This window comes from Tachypleus tridentatus, chromosome 2, assembly GCF_004210375.1.
Source record: "Tachypleus tridentatus isolate NWPU-2018 chromosome 2, ASM421037v1, whole genome shotgun sequence".
In the NCBI taxonomy this organism is placed as follows: Eukaryota; Metazoa; Arthropoda; class Merostomata; order Xiphosura; family Limulidae; genus Tachypleus; species Tachypleus tridentatus.
This window is the reverse complement of record NC_134826.1, coordinates 105,022,996-105,040,188: the sequence shown is the minus strand read 5'-3', so window position 1 is coordinate 105,040,188 and position 17,193 is coordinate 105,022,996. Positions and strand designations below refer to the sequence as shown.

The 17,193-nt window shown below is 30.9% G+C and overlaps 2 protein-coding genes and 1 long non-coding RNA gene across 13 annotated transcripts in view; 1 reads left to right on the top strand and 2 right to left on the bottom strand.

The window, feature by feature from the left end:
- The window catches only part of LOC143244755 (uncharacterized), a 44,268-nt gene extending 32,908 nt beyond the window's left edge, over positions 1 to 11,360 (top strand). For 8 of the 11 annotated variants that reach the window (XM_076490003.1, XM_076490013.1, XM_076490006.1 and 5 more), the window contains 5 exons: positions 4,973 to 5,065; positions 6,148 to 6,282; positions 7,889 to 8,023; positions 8,403 to 8,566; positions 9,793 to 11,360. In XM_076490003.1, the coding sequence (XP_076346118.1) occupies positions 4,973 to 5,065; positions 6,148 to 6,282; positions 7,889 to 8,023; positions 8,403 to 8,566; positions 9,793 to 9,928 (663 nt within the window). In that variant the 3' untranslated portion in view covers positions 9,929 to 11,360. The remainder of the gene's footprint in view (positions 1 to 4,972; positions 5,066 to 6,147; positions 6,283 to 7,888; positions 8,024 to 8,402; positions 8,567 to 9,792) is intronic. The other 3 variants (XM_076490005.1, XM_076490004.1, XM_076490014.1) reach the window with 3 other exon arrangements.
- On the bottom strand, positions 1,444 to 6,299 carry LOC143244758 (uncharacterized). Its single transcript, XR_013025300.1, has 3 exons — positions 6,173 to 6,299; positions 4,127 to 4,281; positions 1,444 to 1,566 (listed from the first exon to the last, which is right to left on the bottom strand). It is a non-coding gene; the product is annotated as an uncharacterized LOC143244758 (long non-coding RNA).
- A 2,619-nt stretch (positions 11,361 to 13,979) lies between the features above and the next one.
- Positions 13,980 to 15,655, bottom strand: LOC143244754 (leucine-rich repeat protein 1-like). Its single transcript, XM_076490002.1, has one exon. The coding sequence runs from the start codon at positions 15,483 to 15,485 to the stop codon at positions 14,256 to 14,258; it is 1,230 nt and encodes a 409-aa protein (XP_076346117.1). The 5' UTR covers positions 15,486 to 15,655; the 3' UTR covers positions 13,980 to 14,255.
- Positions 15,656 to 17,193: the final 1,538 nt, after the last annotated feature.

Sequence of the window (17,193 nt, the reverse complement as noted above, 5' to 3'; positions counted from 1 at the left end):
GTAAGTATTAGTCAGTAGGCCTAAGTATACATCCAACTATCATGGCAACAAGATTACTCTGTGATGGCATGTTTACAGCTTTCAGGTTCATGTGATCAGAGATTACCAATTTGCAAATTGAACAGTCCACATAAGTGGTTGCAAAAATCATCCCCCCATCTGGTGTAAAAAATCTATGCCTCTGTTCATTATATAAACACATACTGTTAGCATTCCCTAGTATGTAGAATTTTCAAGACACAGATCAGAAAAATCCTTCATTATGTAGCATTATACAAGAATAAACTGGTATAATTCCACAACAGGTAGCATTATCTAACTTTGTGCGATACGAACTGTTGAGATCCCCAACACATAACATTTGCTAACTATACATGACAATAACAAGTAGAATCCTTGTTCTGTAATATTTTCTGATTCATATGTTATATAATTTTAAATGTAAAGAAAGAACTATACTTTCCCAAACTGTTTCAAGTATTTTACCTGATTTGTTTGGAATGACAGCATTAGATATGGGATTTACCTTCGGGTAGATCAGGGAAGATGCTATACTTAATGGGAAATGTTCCAACTCCTTTCTGTGTGAGAAAGTCCAACAATAATAGACATGTTGGGCATTTTTACCATCAGCTTTATTTGATAAAAACAATCAGTAACATGTTTAAACTGAATAAGTGTGACTAGAAAAGTAGATGTATAAAGTATTTCTAATTGGTAACAATGTGGGTAAGATGCAACAAACATAGGGGTAAGGTAAGATGTCAAATATAGAAATAATATCAAACTCTGTTAGTAATCAAAGTAAGACATACAAAAAGTAATGTATTTATAAGTCATGATCAACATATCATTAAAAAACAAAATATAGGAACATTTAACCACAATTTCCACACATTTCTTGACCAATGGCATACTCTTTACATTTCCAGCAATGACATATGAAAGATTCTGCCCAGTCACATTGTGGCCCACTTTCTTAAGGAAGTAGTGACAATCACGTGCTGCACAAAAATAGTCTTTGTCTTAGTTTTCATTCGTATTGTTATATTGAGAAGGCTTTCTGTAACCTTACTAGCAGATTTCTATGGAGAGGGTTCTGGTATTTTCCTGCTTTTACCACATCTCTCAGGTGCTCTTTGTACCTTTGTCAATGTCTTTTTCTTTTGCTTCAGTTGTGGGTAGCATTGCATAAACAACTTCAACCAATAATAATGTCATATGTTATTTGTTAAAATTATGTATATTGTTATTATTCTCAGCAAATATGTAGGACAAATGAAGGATGATTCTTGCTGTTGGTAAAATCTTGATTTCTCAAATTTCTGAATATAGACTATGAGGCTCTTTCCATGCTCAAGATACAGATAACCCATAGTATCTCATACCCTCTTCACAAGCTTATTGTTTGTAAACCACTTTTTAATGTTTTGTGCAATATTTGAAATGTTTTGAAACATCTCACTAGGGCATATTTTCTGTTTTTACCTCTTTTGCTGCATATAGTAAATTCTCCTCAGATCAAGATGCATCATCAGTCTTTTGTTTGTAATTTCTATGCATTTTCTGCAAATAAATAAATCTGAACTGTAGTAAGACATAATTAAACTTGCCTGTGATAGTTTTATTGTCTTGAAATTTTTACATGGCCTATGGTAATTTCTGTATGCTGAATCTGAAAATAACCATTTTTTTCCATCACATACAGATTTTTCATAAAACATCATATATGCTTTTACCGAACTGAATAATTTTTGTTGAAGTTAGGTCATGTTTTGTTATGTTTAAAATGTTGATAACTGCTGGCTGTAGATTTCTCTAGATCAGTCACAACGTGAGAGGCTTATCGATTATTCTAGAACTTGCAAAAAACACACTGCTAGTATATAAACACTTAACAGGCTGCATGACATGTCATTCCTGAATAGTATTTGTTTGTGTGTGCACTTTGACATTATTTGTTCTGTTCGGTGTTATTTATTTATCACTATAGCAATAAGAGACTGTGTGAATGACCCAAACATATTCTGTTGTATTTGTGGTAAAGACACAAATGCAAAATTTCACAGAATTCATGAAAAAACATATTACATGTATTTTGGAATAACACTTGGGGATCAAGAAAAATTGTGTATTCAAAAAGCTAAGAAAATGTACTAAAAGTAAGAAAAGGTCTGTCTTTTGGAATTACAATGGTATGGTGTGAGCCTAGATACCACGGAGAAGAGTGCTGTTTTTGCTCATGTAACATGCAAAGCTACAGCACTAGAATTAAAAAGGAAATTTCCTATCTGAACCCTCAATCTGCTATGATACCTATTGCTCATGGACGTGATGTGCCTGTACTTACTGCATTGGAGACTCTTGATACAGTTTCACCTGATTCTGAATCTGATGTCAATAGAAATGATGCTAGGAAATGTTTACAATCTAAAAAGTCTAGTAAACCACAAATTTTCACACAAGGTGAATATAATGGGTATTCCAAAAGATTCTTCAGAGATTTTGGGGTGCAGACTTTGGGCTAAGAATTTACTTTATCCAGGGATATCATTTTATTGGTACATAAATCAAGAGAAAGTTTATACCATACTTTTTGCAAGAAGGTTTACTGGTTTATTACAACAATATTGCTGAATTAATACCAGTGCTTGGAGCTGCAGTCTGTGAACTAAGTGAGTGGCAACTGTTCATTGATTCCTCTAAAAGAAGTTTAAAAGGTGTTATCCTTCACAATCGTAACATATATGCATATGTTCCTATAGCTCATTTGGTTCACATGGTGGAAACGTACAAAAATCTCAATCTTCTTCTTAACAATGGCAAATATAAAGAACATTATTAACTACTTTGTAGAGACATAAAAGTCCTTTGTATATTGTTGGATAAGGAATTCCAATTCATATACACAAAGTTTCCATGTTTTTTTTGTGTAAATGGGACACCAGGGCATGAAATCAGCACTAGAAAAACAAGCAGTAGTCATACAGAGTCAGACTGATACCAGGATCGAAAAGGAACGAATGTTAAAGTTTGGTAGACACAAAGTCCTATTATCTCTACTTCACATGAAACTGGGTTTTATGAAGCAGTTTGTAAAGGTCTTAGACAAAGATAGTGACTGTTTCAAGTATCTGTATAGGCAAATCCCAACTGTTTCAGAAGCAAAATTTATAGAAGAAACTTTTGTTGGGCCTTAGATTAAGAAATTAAATTTGGATGAAAAGTTCAAAAGGATAATGAGGAAAGTTGAAAAAGTGTAAATTGCCTTTAAAGATATTATTGACAAATTGACAAATAGGAAACATTTCTTACACTCACATATCGACTATTTCCCTAAAAATCTCAGTACCATCATTAAGACATTAATGAAATGGGGAGGAGACATCAGGGAATGCAGAACATCATTGTGATGTCATTGAAATGAGATGCTTAAGTCACAATATATAAAATAAAGACCGTAACACATATTTTTGAGGCTGAAAGATGCAGATTTCACAAACAACTCATTATGAATAAGGATTTGGTTAACATTAATGTTCTTCCCTATTCTTGAGTTTGTTTATATTTTGTTAACAAACATCATAATAAAAAATGTCCATTGTGATAAATGCAATATTAATTTGATACAAAGTTTTTTTTCTTTCCGATTTGTAGAAATTCCTTACATGATAGCATAGCTGAATTGTAGAGAATTTATGAAAACCAGCACAATATTTATAGATTTTGAAGTCACAGGTCTGTGCCAAAACACACACATGTACATATGTATGTATGTATACATATATATATATATAGGTAACATTATTTAAAGTATTCAAACATTATAACAAATTTTCCATAACCATTAGAATAATATCAAATAAACTTAGGTCATAATATAGTATGGTGAAGATGTACAATGTGGCATCTTCTCCAACACCCTTGCATTCCTTTCTAGAATACCAAATTGGAGGTTAAAAACATGGCTGCCTTTATATATCTCAGCTTACATATTATGCTCCAGTTTATGATTTCAGTCAGGAATTATTTTACATTCATTTGTCATTTACATATAAGGGCCTCGGCATAAACATTTTTACATTATATTACATGTATACTTGCAAAGAAATCTTACACTACTAACCAAAGCAATGCATCCACATTGCTATAACAGTTGTAGAATGAATAGACAGATTTCTTCAAATGACCTCTGAAGTATTTGCTGTCCTCTAATTGTGAATTATTGAAGAACAACTCCTATGACATCATCTCCTCTCTCACACCTCCCCTCCACTTATCCTATATACAGACAAATACATACGGCTTTAACATGAATTTCATTACATCCACAATTATCTTAACATATTCTATATCAGTTTTTATAAGTTGTTAGTATACATTAAAGAAAAACTCACTTGTGTACATATATATATATATATATATATATGTATATGTGCTCACATGGGAGTGAAAAAGAGTGGGGTTAGACTTTTACAAAATATATTGATTGAACTAACAATAAAATACCAAAATACAAGCTTTAAAAACTATAAAATTGCAGATAGAAGTATCAAAAATAGTTTTTCCTTAAAAATAGTGTATAGACAGAGTACAAACCTTTACACTGGAACAGGGGAACAAGTTCCTTCTACTTTTCACAGGAATGTGTACATTCATAATACTAGTACATATTGTTTTGATATTCTAAAGGTAAGCTATAATAATAGTATTGTTTTTCTAGTCAATGTGTTTGATGGTGTTTTTTTTAAGTGTACACCTACACCTTTAGCTATTTGCACTGTGTTGACCCATTTTATAGATGGAAAACATGTGTCATTGTAATTAGCACCCAGTCTCCTAAAGCAAAATGAAATAAAGTTTGTCCCCCTATCCCTCTACTTTATAATATAGATCAGCATTCTTACACTTGTGAAGAGATCTTAGAATGATTAATCTTCAAAATAAACTGAATAAATATTTCTCTTCACAGTTTTCATCTAAGGCCCCACCTTCTGCACTATCAAGGAAAGAAAAGTCCACAACTATGGAATGCATCTTGTCTTACTTGCAACAGCTTGAAAGGGTACAGAAATGCTGAAAAAAGTGTATATTTTCTGAAAGCGATGAAGAGTAACTCATTCTCCTTTGATTTAAATTTTATGTGATAACTACAATTACCTTGAATGTACTTACATTAAAGTTATTACAGTTTTCAGTCATTTCACTTGTTAGTCACTGTTTGTTATTTAAGTCAGTATATTATTTAATTTTGCAATTCATTTGCCAGTTTTAGTGTGAGTACATGTGCATTTTGGCATTAAAATAGAAATTTTGATAATCTGCTTCTCTATGTAATAAGTTGTTCTCTGAGCAAGTTTTCCCCAGTTTGGTGTTTATGAAGAAAAATGATAATCACTGTTGTAGAAATTAGTAATGTATTATGTACAATACTAAATTTAATGTGTTAAAATATAAACTTTTGATCTAAAGTTCCAGCTGAAATTTTTAAATAAAGCTCTGGGGTAAAGTCCATATATCCAAAATGAGAATGTTTTAAATTTTTATTTTAAAGATGTACAATGGATCTATCTGAGATATTTTAGACATACAATGAATGTGGCCCAGTCTTCTAAATGTACAGTAAATAGTCTCATCCTTCCAGCTGTAGAATGATAGTGTTCCATCTAGATGTACAGTATGTGTGTCCCAACTTTTCTATAAATTTTCCCATCCTTCTAGATGTACAGTGAATTTTTCCTAACTTTTTAGATCAACAGTATATTTTAGTTTAGGTTTCTAGACTGACTGTGAGCATATCTCTCCTTCTAGATGTGCAATGAATGTCATATCCTTCTGGATGTAAGTAAATATGTCCAAGGCTTTTAGACTGATTGTGAATACAACCCAACCTTCTAGATGTACTGTGAATGTCTCTTAGTTTTCTAGACTAGCTGTAAATGGGTCCCATCATTAACAACTGACAGTGAATATGCCTTTGAATTATGTATTGATTAATGTGTACTTCAGCAGAATTTAATATGTTCTTATACCTTACTACTCTTATAATAGAAATATTATATTAATTGAAGCAAATCATAACAAGACATACCTTATGTATAAGGTAAATTGTACTAAGAATGTGAAATTCTTAATTTACTACAACAGAAAACACAGCAAACTGGTTCCTTACCAAAAACTTTACATTTTACATCCAAGCAAGCTTGCAGGTTTGAGCTACCAATCAACATGAAGATCTTGGAGAGTAAGTGGATGTATAAAGTACGCAAGGTGCAATTTTGGGTAAACCCTCACTGATCAAAATTATTAATTTACTGGTACAAATAGATATTTTTCTTGTTATTGTATAATAATGAATTATATAGACACGTCAGTTCAAGTAACCATTCTTTCTACTGGTGTAAGGTTCCCTATTGTTTGCAACAGTTTATATCAAAGTTTGTAATAGTACAAAGTTCCTTATTGTTCAAAACAGCATTTATCACTCTTTCTTTCTAACAGTGTTTGTTTTCTTATTATTCACAAAGTTTTTCTGGTTTTTTTCATCAGTATTTGGTTTCATATCATCCAAAAACACCCTTTATCATTCTTTCTAGCAATTTGAAGAATGTTATTGTTCATAAATATTCTTTATTGTTCTTTATAGAAATGTGATCGTTATTGATTACAAACAGATTTTATTGTTTTAAACAAGTTTTGTATTGTTCAGAAACATATTTTGCTCTTTTTAACAATGTGATGTTGAAAAATATAAAGAAACTTTGTGAACAATTGAAACACCACATTGTTAGAAAGAGCAAAATATGTTTCTGAACAATAAGAAATATGTTTGGTTTCTTATTGTACCTGCACACATATCTTTTAACATTCTTGCAAATGATGTTTGATTATATATTTTTCACAAATACCTTTTACTATTGTTTATTAACAATTCAACCTTCCTTGTTTATATTGTTGTAACAAATTCTGTTATTGGGTAGGTTCATTAGATTATTTCATAAAATTTATGCAAAATCCATTCCATGAAATGTTAATAAACTAATTTATTTATTCTGTAACGTTTGCTACAGATTACTTTCACTAATAGGCCTAACTTCAGAAACAACATTTTAACAAGAATTCCAATACTAATGGACTTGTAGCATATAATTTCACTTAATTGCTGGATCAATAAGAGACACATTGCTTAACTTACTGAATAGCAGAAAAACAGACATAATAACTCTCATGGTCTAATTCACTAACAATAACAATTACTAAACTGATAACCTCTTTGGTTACTCACAAATTCAATAAATTACTTCACTGATTATTAACTCATTTACTCTGTAACATAAATCATTTTCATTTTCTACTTATTACACAAAACTTCTAGTTTATTACATGATTAGCTAAGTCTAGCAAACAAATATATAAATTAAAATATTAAAACTAGATGTATTTCTGCAGATTCCCCAAAAGTGTTATGTTCCAAGATTAAATAAAGCCAAAATTTAAGAATAACAAATCTTCTTGTGATTCATGTCATGCACATTTTACTGACATTATGTCAGTACAAATTGCAGTATTAAGTGTCCCTTATGAGACATCATTTTAGTGTTTATTCACTGACTAACAGACAACCCACTACTGTATCATGATGCAAGTAGATAAAGCAGGCAACCAACCCCTTAAGATGGCCTTCTTTCAGGAAAAATATAGATTATAACAATAAAATGTATACAACTGACACTTTAAAAGGCATAAGTTGTGATAACACATTAGTTCAAATTAAAAATACAAAAATTTACCTTTTTCTCATGCAAATAATTTTTCTATTCAAAAATATATCAGTTTAAAAGTGTATCTGTGATTAATGATAATAAAATATTCTAACTTTGATAACCAGTTACATTCTGTAGCTCTCAGGCCATTGACGTACTTGGTAAAATATTGTAAGGTGGATCCAATAAAAAGACAGTCTTCCAGGAAAGTGTATAATAAACACTGTAAGATTAACATCGAGGATAGCCTTAAGCCTCATGTGAGTAAACTGATATATAGCCCACTTTTTGTTTTGGTAGTTTTCCTGAAATTAAATATGTTTTAAACAACAATTTACTAAAGATGTTTCCAAAAAAGTTAAACGTTTAACTGCCTAATATAATTATTAATTGTAAATGATCATGAAGCATTTTTATTTTTGATAAACAACCTACAATTAACACAAGTTTGAATACCAAACTGTATTTCATTAATTACACCAAATTAATGCTTGCACATTACAAAAAATTGACTAATTTGTTGAATAATATTCCTGTCAGAAGAAACTACTGTGGTAATATGAACTGTAGACATGATTCCAAAATGGTAATAAAATCATGCACAATAACACCCATCCTGTTTACTTTTTATTTCTATAGCATCTAAAAGCAGCACTTGAAGATAGTTTTGGATGTTTATTATCATCTGAGACCATGAATAAGCTACAGACACTGGCAGGTTGGACAGAAAAGACAGTCATTGATGAGATTACGTACATTGTTATTGCTGCTTTACTGGAGAGAATGTTATGTGATGAAATCAAGTGAGTTGTTTAACCTTTAAATGGCACCCATCACCAACTGATGCTGCTACCTACAATATTCCTGCTGTTTTAAGGGTTAAAGTCTTTCATCTCTTCCTGATTTAACCATGTTAGGTGAAATTAATATTTTAAGAAACAAGAAAAATTGATTCAAAATTGTTTTTGTTCATGTCTGCAAAATTTGTTTTAAAATGGTTTTGAATTTGATGATGCCATCATATCAATCTATTATATTATTATTTTCTGTAGTCGCTATAACTTCATGTGTACATAGGTTACTAAGAACCAGTATGAAGTGAGCAGTTTCAGTACATCAAATGTATCTACCATTATATTTATTTTACAAGCTAATATATTCTTCTTCTTTAGGAGTACAAGGAGCCACATGTTATTAGGAGAATATTCAAATAACATTATGATGTTAAGTGTTTATGTTTGTTTAAGATGTAGTATTTTTAAACATTTAAACAGAACTATATCTTTTTATTATCAACATTCAATAATACTAAAGTTGATGAACTTTTGTAGGATCCCCAAAAATTTGCTGTTTCAAGAGTGAATAAAACCAAAATTTACAGTAACAAATATGTTTCTTTCTTTCTTTTAAAGTTCATGGCATACACATTTTATTAATATCATGACAGTACAAATTACAATGTTAAGCATCTCTTACATGACCTATTTTAGTGTATACTCATTGACTGACAGATAACATGCTATTTTATAGTGGTACAAATGATAAAACAAGTGGTCCCTCCAGGTAGTTTTTGGCCCCTTTCAGGGATAAAACAGGGATTAATTATCATTACCCCCCTTTCCCAAAATATGATGCTCTAATATATCAAGGCTGAGCTTACATTAGCATAGAGGGAATGATATATTTTTCTAAATAAGTAGCCAAGACTCATCTTGTAATAGTATGCTAGGGTTATACTCTACTAACATAAGTATCAAGACTTTTAATCAGTATGTCATTGTTAAAAATATAAATTTTTCTCTCAATAAACATTTTTAAACAAGTGTTGTGGGAAATTGTCTGATGAAAATAACTTTGCCAAATTAATATATCTAAATTTTTTTTTTTCAGTTTAACATCACTTAGACAGATGTGATGTAATAATTTTTTTCATTAATTCATAAGTCTTATCTAAATCTTTTTATAGCAGTTTAATTTTATACAAATCAATAAAAGTTCATATTTACAACTTTTTTTCTCAATTTTGCAGGGAACCAAATCTAATGAAGATTAACAGAAGACATGAGATTGAGGTTGCTGATTTCAGCAAACTGAAAATCAAACTACAAGATGTTAAAATTTCTGAAAATTTGAAAAATCTGTTACAGTTTATTGCTTTACAATAAGAAGTTTATAATATTTCAATTATTTTTCCCAAGTTTTTTTAGCTTTGTAATCCTTGTACTGTGCAGCACTATTATATGAGGTAAATGTATTTACTCGCATGAAAGAATGTTTTCATAGATATACATTGTCAAGCAACCAGATATAAAATGCACCTTGAATATAAATCACAAATTTACAATATATTCAAAACATCCCAAAACATATCTCAAAGAAAGTTCATGGCAAATACAAATAATTATTATTTATATGATAAATAATATCATATAATATCATTTATATGATAAATAATAATTATATATATATATATATATATATATAGAGAGAGAGAGAGAGAAATAATAAAGTTAATGCTTCCCCATGGTTTAAGTGGGAATTAGGGATGGCCTCCTCACTAAAAAACGTGGTGTGAAGGAAGTAGTAGAAGAGAGAACCTGGCTAAACTCCTCAAGATGAAAGTAAAATTAATAAATTAATTTAGATTCCTTGATGAGAACAAAAATTAAAATCTAAAGTTGAAACACAAAATAAAATAATTATACACCAGACATAAATAACAATGAATAAGGTTCCTTGATGCAGTTGATAAAATAATTAAAATCTAAGGTAAAAGAAACAAAAAAAGATCTGCAGCAAATAAATATAATTATGAATTAGATTCCTTGGTATAATATAAAAAATAAAATCTAAAGTTAAACAACTGGAAAAGTTTACAGCAAATGCATAATTATAAATAAAGATTCTTGTTGCAGTAAAAAAACAAAACCTAAAGTTAAATCAAGAATAAAAAATAGGTATAACTATAGCAACTACAAATAATTAGTAATTACTTGAAGTATAAGTAAAAACCAATAAAATATAAAATTAAGACAAAAATAAATGAAGGTCCACAACAAATAATTGTGAATTAGGTTACTTGAAACAGAAGAATAAATATACAATTTGAAGTTCAAACAAAAATCAAAAACATCTATAGCAAACACAAATAACTATAAATGTGATTCTTTGATAGTAGAAAAATTATCTTGAAAGTGTTAATAATCCATTAAAATTTTATATCTTATTAATTCAGACTGCCTACACCATTACCATACATCATTACTAAAGTTGTTTACTAATATTGCAGTGCTTGACTTACAAGGTACTAGTTTTGTTATTACTACATCATTCATTTTTATCTTGGTGTAAAAGTATAGTATTGTTAATGAACATGAATAGTTTGGTAGATATTAGTTTTGTTTTAAATCTGCCCTGTTACTAAAGCATACTGGTGCTACAGATAACTTTTTTTTTTTAGGTTGAGCCCAAAATGAGGAGCAATTTAAACTTGATGGCTGAAGTAATTATTAACAGTAAATGAGAAAGCTGTATCAATGAGATGTAACCAAAATAAATATTTCCATTTTCTTGTTAATAAAACCTGTTTTAGACAAATTTCAAAGTATTATTATAGTCATTTCTTTTAATCTAGCCAAAATCTCAGTATTTGAGGCTAAATCATATGAGAATGAGAAATATAACAGAGAGCCTTTTACCAGACAAAATCAACAAAAGCATTAATACTATGTCATTTTTTCACACCATTGCACTTGTCAAAAAAAAAGAAAAAAGTTTAAAACAGTTCACTATAAAAGCTTTTTCAGAAAAACCCTTCCATAAGCTTATATCTTTTAAGACAAAGATATCCAGATCTTATCTTCTACATCTTAAATCTACTGACTCTAATATTCAAGTTCACATCTTTTTTCTGCTCTGCCACTCACACAAACCATTTTGACTCACATATTATTTAATATTAAAAATATTAAACATATAAAAAAATACTTTTTACTTCTTTAATGCTTAATTTGTTTTTAAATCTTATAAGGAAATATAAGTGCAATGTGAAAGAAAACCATTTGGTTCATTAAGTTTGTATACATCCCTCCAAAAAACAAAATCAAAAAATACATTAAAACCAAATTAAATATGATTAACATTTTTTTTTACTTTATGTAAAATTTTTGTCTCTGTACTCCTTCCCACAATTTAAATTTTTTTCCTTTCATATAAAAATATCTTCTTATTCTTAATAACTAGTATATAAATATATAAACACATCACTTTCTTGGTCATGTTTTCTAGGCCACTAAATACTCATTTCAATGTTACCAATATTCCCCTGTCCTCTCTCATTAAAGCAACATAATGTTTTCAAATTTCTATATCATGTGTGCAGTTTTAAAATTTTAAACTACATGAATTTTTGCAAAATTCTGGCCCAATCATAAAGTATCCAGGTCATAAAAACATAAACAGCTGCATGTGTTGGCTCTTCTCATCATCTTCTTAAAACGTGTAATGAGCAACTTTAAAATACCATAGCTGAGAATGCGAAGGCTGTCTAGAACATATTGAAAATATACTCTTTGTGATTTTACGTAATCCGTTATGGCATTTCCGATCAGACAAAAACACCTTTTACAGCTTAATCAACACCTTTAACTGCTAATTAAACATGCTAAAATAACTGTGAATGAAAAAAACGATTATTTTCACTGAACAACCTAAGTTACTGGCTAAATATGCTAAAGTCAGAAGAAACAGCATCATCTTTCTCAACATCTTAAACCACTGGATAAACATGTTAATATCCTTGTGAATAAAAGATGAAGCATTCACATCAGTTTTGCTTAACATAATAGAAAATATATTAAGCTTAAGTCACTTTGAATCACAGAAGCATTGTTCACAGCATCATAAGTGTAATGAAAAAGATATTTTGATTGTACAGGTGTTTGTATTTTTAAGTAAAAGTAACATAATTTTTCTGATTACCTTTTTTTAAATACCATATTTAATTTTGTCACCTCTACATTAACATAACAAAAAGTTATATTTTAATTTTCACTTAAAGAAAAATACTTTCATCTTCAAGGCAGAAGATTTTAGAAATGTCCTCTACACTTATGTCACCACAACAGACAGTTGCCGGCCATTCTACAAAGTTTCATTATGAATACTCTGCCTAAACAATTTATCAAAGAATACTTTGTTATAGATTTTGAACATTTTGATTAGTTCATCTGCAAAGTACCCCTGCTCTACTTTATCTGTCATAAAATAAAAGATACCAATGTTTCCTTGTTTAAATAATTTTATCTTTAATAACAGGCTCATATTGTAGAAACTAAGTGCTATAACTTCTGTACTAATGATATAAAATTACAGACAACATGGAACTGTTTGATTCTTTAGAGCTGCTTCTACATACCCACGTCTAAGAAACAGAATTTTAAGTTCACACTTTATCAGGAAATTGTTCATTCCACACTTTAACTCTTACAAGTTGCTGATCCCTTCTTTTTTTTTCTTTTCCAAGTTTTAAAACTTGTCTTCTCATTCCTATTATCTCCAGATAATTTTATCCTATCAATCCCCCAAATAATCTTGTAAATTTCAGTGTGATCTCTTATTCTTCTTTTCTCAAGACAAACTAATGATAATAATCTTCCTTTTAAGATAGTCCTCCCATCCTTAATTCACTGTGGTATCTTTCCTCTGAACCTTTTTTAATAAATCAATATCCTTTGTTAGATATGGCCAAAAATGAGCATAAAATTCTAAGTGAGGCCTAACTAGTAATTTGCATAGAGAATTTCTTCTTTCATGGAGTATATAAGCATATCCAACAATATTATTACATAACATTAGCTTTACTACAAGCAACAGGGCATTGCCATGATAATTTGAGTGACTTTACCACCACTCTGTCAAACTTTTTTTTCAGTCATACTATTTACTTCATTTCTATTTATATTTAATTTGTGGTTCAAAGTAGATGGCTATTTCACAAAGACTCATTAAGTAATTACAATGGGCTTCAAAAATATTTACATGTCTATATTAATTAATTGCCTTATTCAGTCATTGTTTAATTTTGATAAAAGTTGTAAACAATTGTATACACACTGGTAAACTACTACAATTTTCATGCCATTGATAAGATTTGTAAATTGTAATTTGGACATATTATACATTACATTATATAATGTACTGAATGTTTAGAAAATATTTTACACAAAATTTTATTATTCTAAAGAGAAGGATAATACACAAACTGTTAAAAACAATTATAGATTGCAAATTTTTAAATGTTCAGAAACATATATGTACAGCTTTGGAAGAAAATCAATGATATCTTATATACATACAAGTTGGTGAGTAATATTTTATAGCAGTTTAATGTCTTTAAACAAGAAAGAAAGAAACAAATGACACATCATTTGGCTTCAATTATTGTTTTTTTTTCAAATTTAGAAACAGAAGATAACAGTAAAACACATGAACTCAGTAGAACTGGCACTTCAGCCAGCAGGTTTTTGAACAAGGAAACACTTGTAGAGGTACTGTGACATCCCCACAATTACTTGGTAACACTGTTGTTTGAGCAAGAGCTCTAACACTAACCTTTGTAATAAAGGAATTATTGGTAGAGAAGACTGGTTTTCCACACACACACCAGTGGCTACACTTCAAGTAATTAATAAGGTAACATGGTAAATTTTCAGGGGTGTAGTAAAGACATTGCTTTACAATTACTGATGCTGAACATTCCAGCAAAGAAGGCAGAGAAGTAAACATATTTATATCTTTGTAATTAACACTTGCACAAATCCACGTGTTATTGTATAAGTCTAGGTAATTCAGGCGGAGCTGCATAAAGCTTGCTGGTAACAGCTTCAAAGAGTTGTTGCTCACATTAAAATTTCTCAGGGTTTTTAGAAATCCTATTTTTTCAGGCAGTGCCTGAAGATTGTTATTACTGACAAATAGTATGTTCAATTTTTCCATGAAACAAAGCTGTTCTGGAAGTGTCTGAAGTTGGTTATAGCTTAAACTGAGGACCTCTAAGTTCCTTGGAAACTTTACATCACACACATGCTCGAGCTTGTTGTTATTCAGATTGATTTCGACAAGCTGAGTCAACAGATCCAAATTTCCAGGTAGTACTCTGATAAGATTGTTGCTCAAATCCAAGGTCTGCAAGTTGTGCAAGTTTAAGATCCGAGAATCCACCCTACAAAGGTTACAGTGTTGAATTCTTAATGTAGAAAGGGAGGAAGGAAATCCTGCTCTAACAGGATAGTCTTGCTGCTTGCTGATAATTAGTCGAGTTTTAGGGTGGTTTACTTGTAATGGAGGTGCTGAAAGATGCAATTTATCCATATCTTTATTTTGCAATAAACAATATAAAACATTAAGGAATCCCTTCAAATGAATAGGATCAGCTTTTTTAATAAAGATATCATGCTCAGGTTCTATCAAACGAATTGTTGCCTTCCCTTCCTTTACAAATTTGGTAAAAACCATGTCTACGTTCTTTAGTATTTTATATTTCATGCCTAATGGATTTTGCGAAGTACATATAATTAATGTCACATCAGACATGTCCGAAATTGAATTTATATTGGGTTTCTGGCTCAAGGCTAAAGTAGCTTTCATCACTTTACCCTTTCTTTTTATATTTAATGAAGGTACCATACGACTTAAAACTTCTATTTCAGCATTCAGTCTCATTTCAAAAGAGTATTACTACTACTCTGAATTAAAGACTAAACATGTAACTACACTAAAAAATTTCCCAACCATACGATTGACAGAAGTCCAATGTGAATCGTTCAGTTAACGGAGCACACGCCACGTATGTGATAAGATAAAACGAGATCTGTAAACCGCCACAAATACGGAAAAGAAAATACCGAAAACATTTCGAAATTACGCCATGTGTAGTGTAACCAATAGTTATTCAAATAAGTCACAAATGCACTGTTGGCCAAAATCTTAAGGCCAATGAACATTAAGAAAAAATGTGCATTTTGCGTTGTTATACTCAACCACTTATTTGAGTAAAACCTCGAAAGATGAAAATAAGAAAAGGGAAAATGAAATAAAAACCTTTTTAGCATTTAATAGGGAAAATATGAACACCATGAAATTAGCCTAAATACTAGTTGGTCAAAAGTTTAAGAAGCAGGAAATGCTCAACAGGAGGTCTCTGTAGTGAGTTGCATGGCCGTCATTGTGAATAACTTCAAACATTGGTTTTGGCATGGTCGATATAAGCGTTTGCAAAAAATTGGCTGGAATGTTATTCCTAGTGGTCAAGATGGCTTCACTAAGATCATGCACTCTTTGGAATTTATGTTCCATTTCTATAGACTTCCCTTGCCATCCACCTGCAAACATTTTCATTGGGGTTCAGTTCGGGCAAACACACTGGATGGTCCAAAAGAATCACGTTATTTGCCATGAAAAACTCCTTTGTCCTGTGGGCATTATGGATAGCAACGTTGTCCTGCTGAAAGGTCCAGTCATTTCCACACAAGCAAGGGCCTTGAGTCAATAATAATGCTCTCTCCAACATGCCAATGTAGCAAGCTGCGGTTTGATGCCATGGAAGGAGAAAGCACCACAGATCATGATGGAACCTCCTCCACTGTGTTGTGTAGAAAATGTCTCTGGTGGGATATCCTTATTGTGCCAATAATGTTGGAAGCCATCTGGACCATTCAGGTTAATCTTTTTCTCATCAGAGAACAAAACTTTCATCTGCTTTTCTACGTCCTATGTTTGGTGCTTCTCAGCAAAGTTTAACAGAGCTGTTTCATGGTGTGGAAGGAGGCGTGGCCTTTGAAGATGTTTACGATTTTTAAAGCCTTTCTCACATAGATGCCGTCTTATTGTTTTCAAGCTGCATTCTGCATCCTTAAGGGTCTTAACGTAGTTTGACGATCGGCTGGTGTCTTGCCGGACAACCCGTCGAATCCTCCTGCTCAACGCTGGTGAAATTTTCTTGGGCCGGCCATTTGAAATTCTCGTTCCGTACCCCTCAGGGTCTTTTAAGAAATTTGCAACAGCAGTTTCACTATGCTCAATCTCACCAGTAATGGCACGTTGAGAGAGACCTTGCTCTTGCAGCTCGACAATTCTGCTACGTTAAAACTCTGTCAACTATTTAGCTTTTGCCATGTTTTTACCCAATGTAACACAGAGGATGTCAGTGAGAGACATTGACAACGCTAATGCTTGAACACAAATGATTAAATTTCGTTACGCGTTTACCGATTAACGCTTCGTTTCAGTTTGGTCTTAAACTTTTGACCAGCTAGTATTTAGGCTAATTTTATAGTCTTCACATTTTCCGTATGAAATGATAAAAAGTTTTTTATTTTAGTTTTCCCTTTTCTTATTTTCATCTTTCGAAGCTCTTCTCAAATAAGTGGTT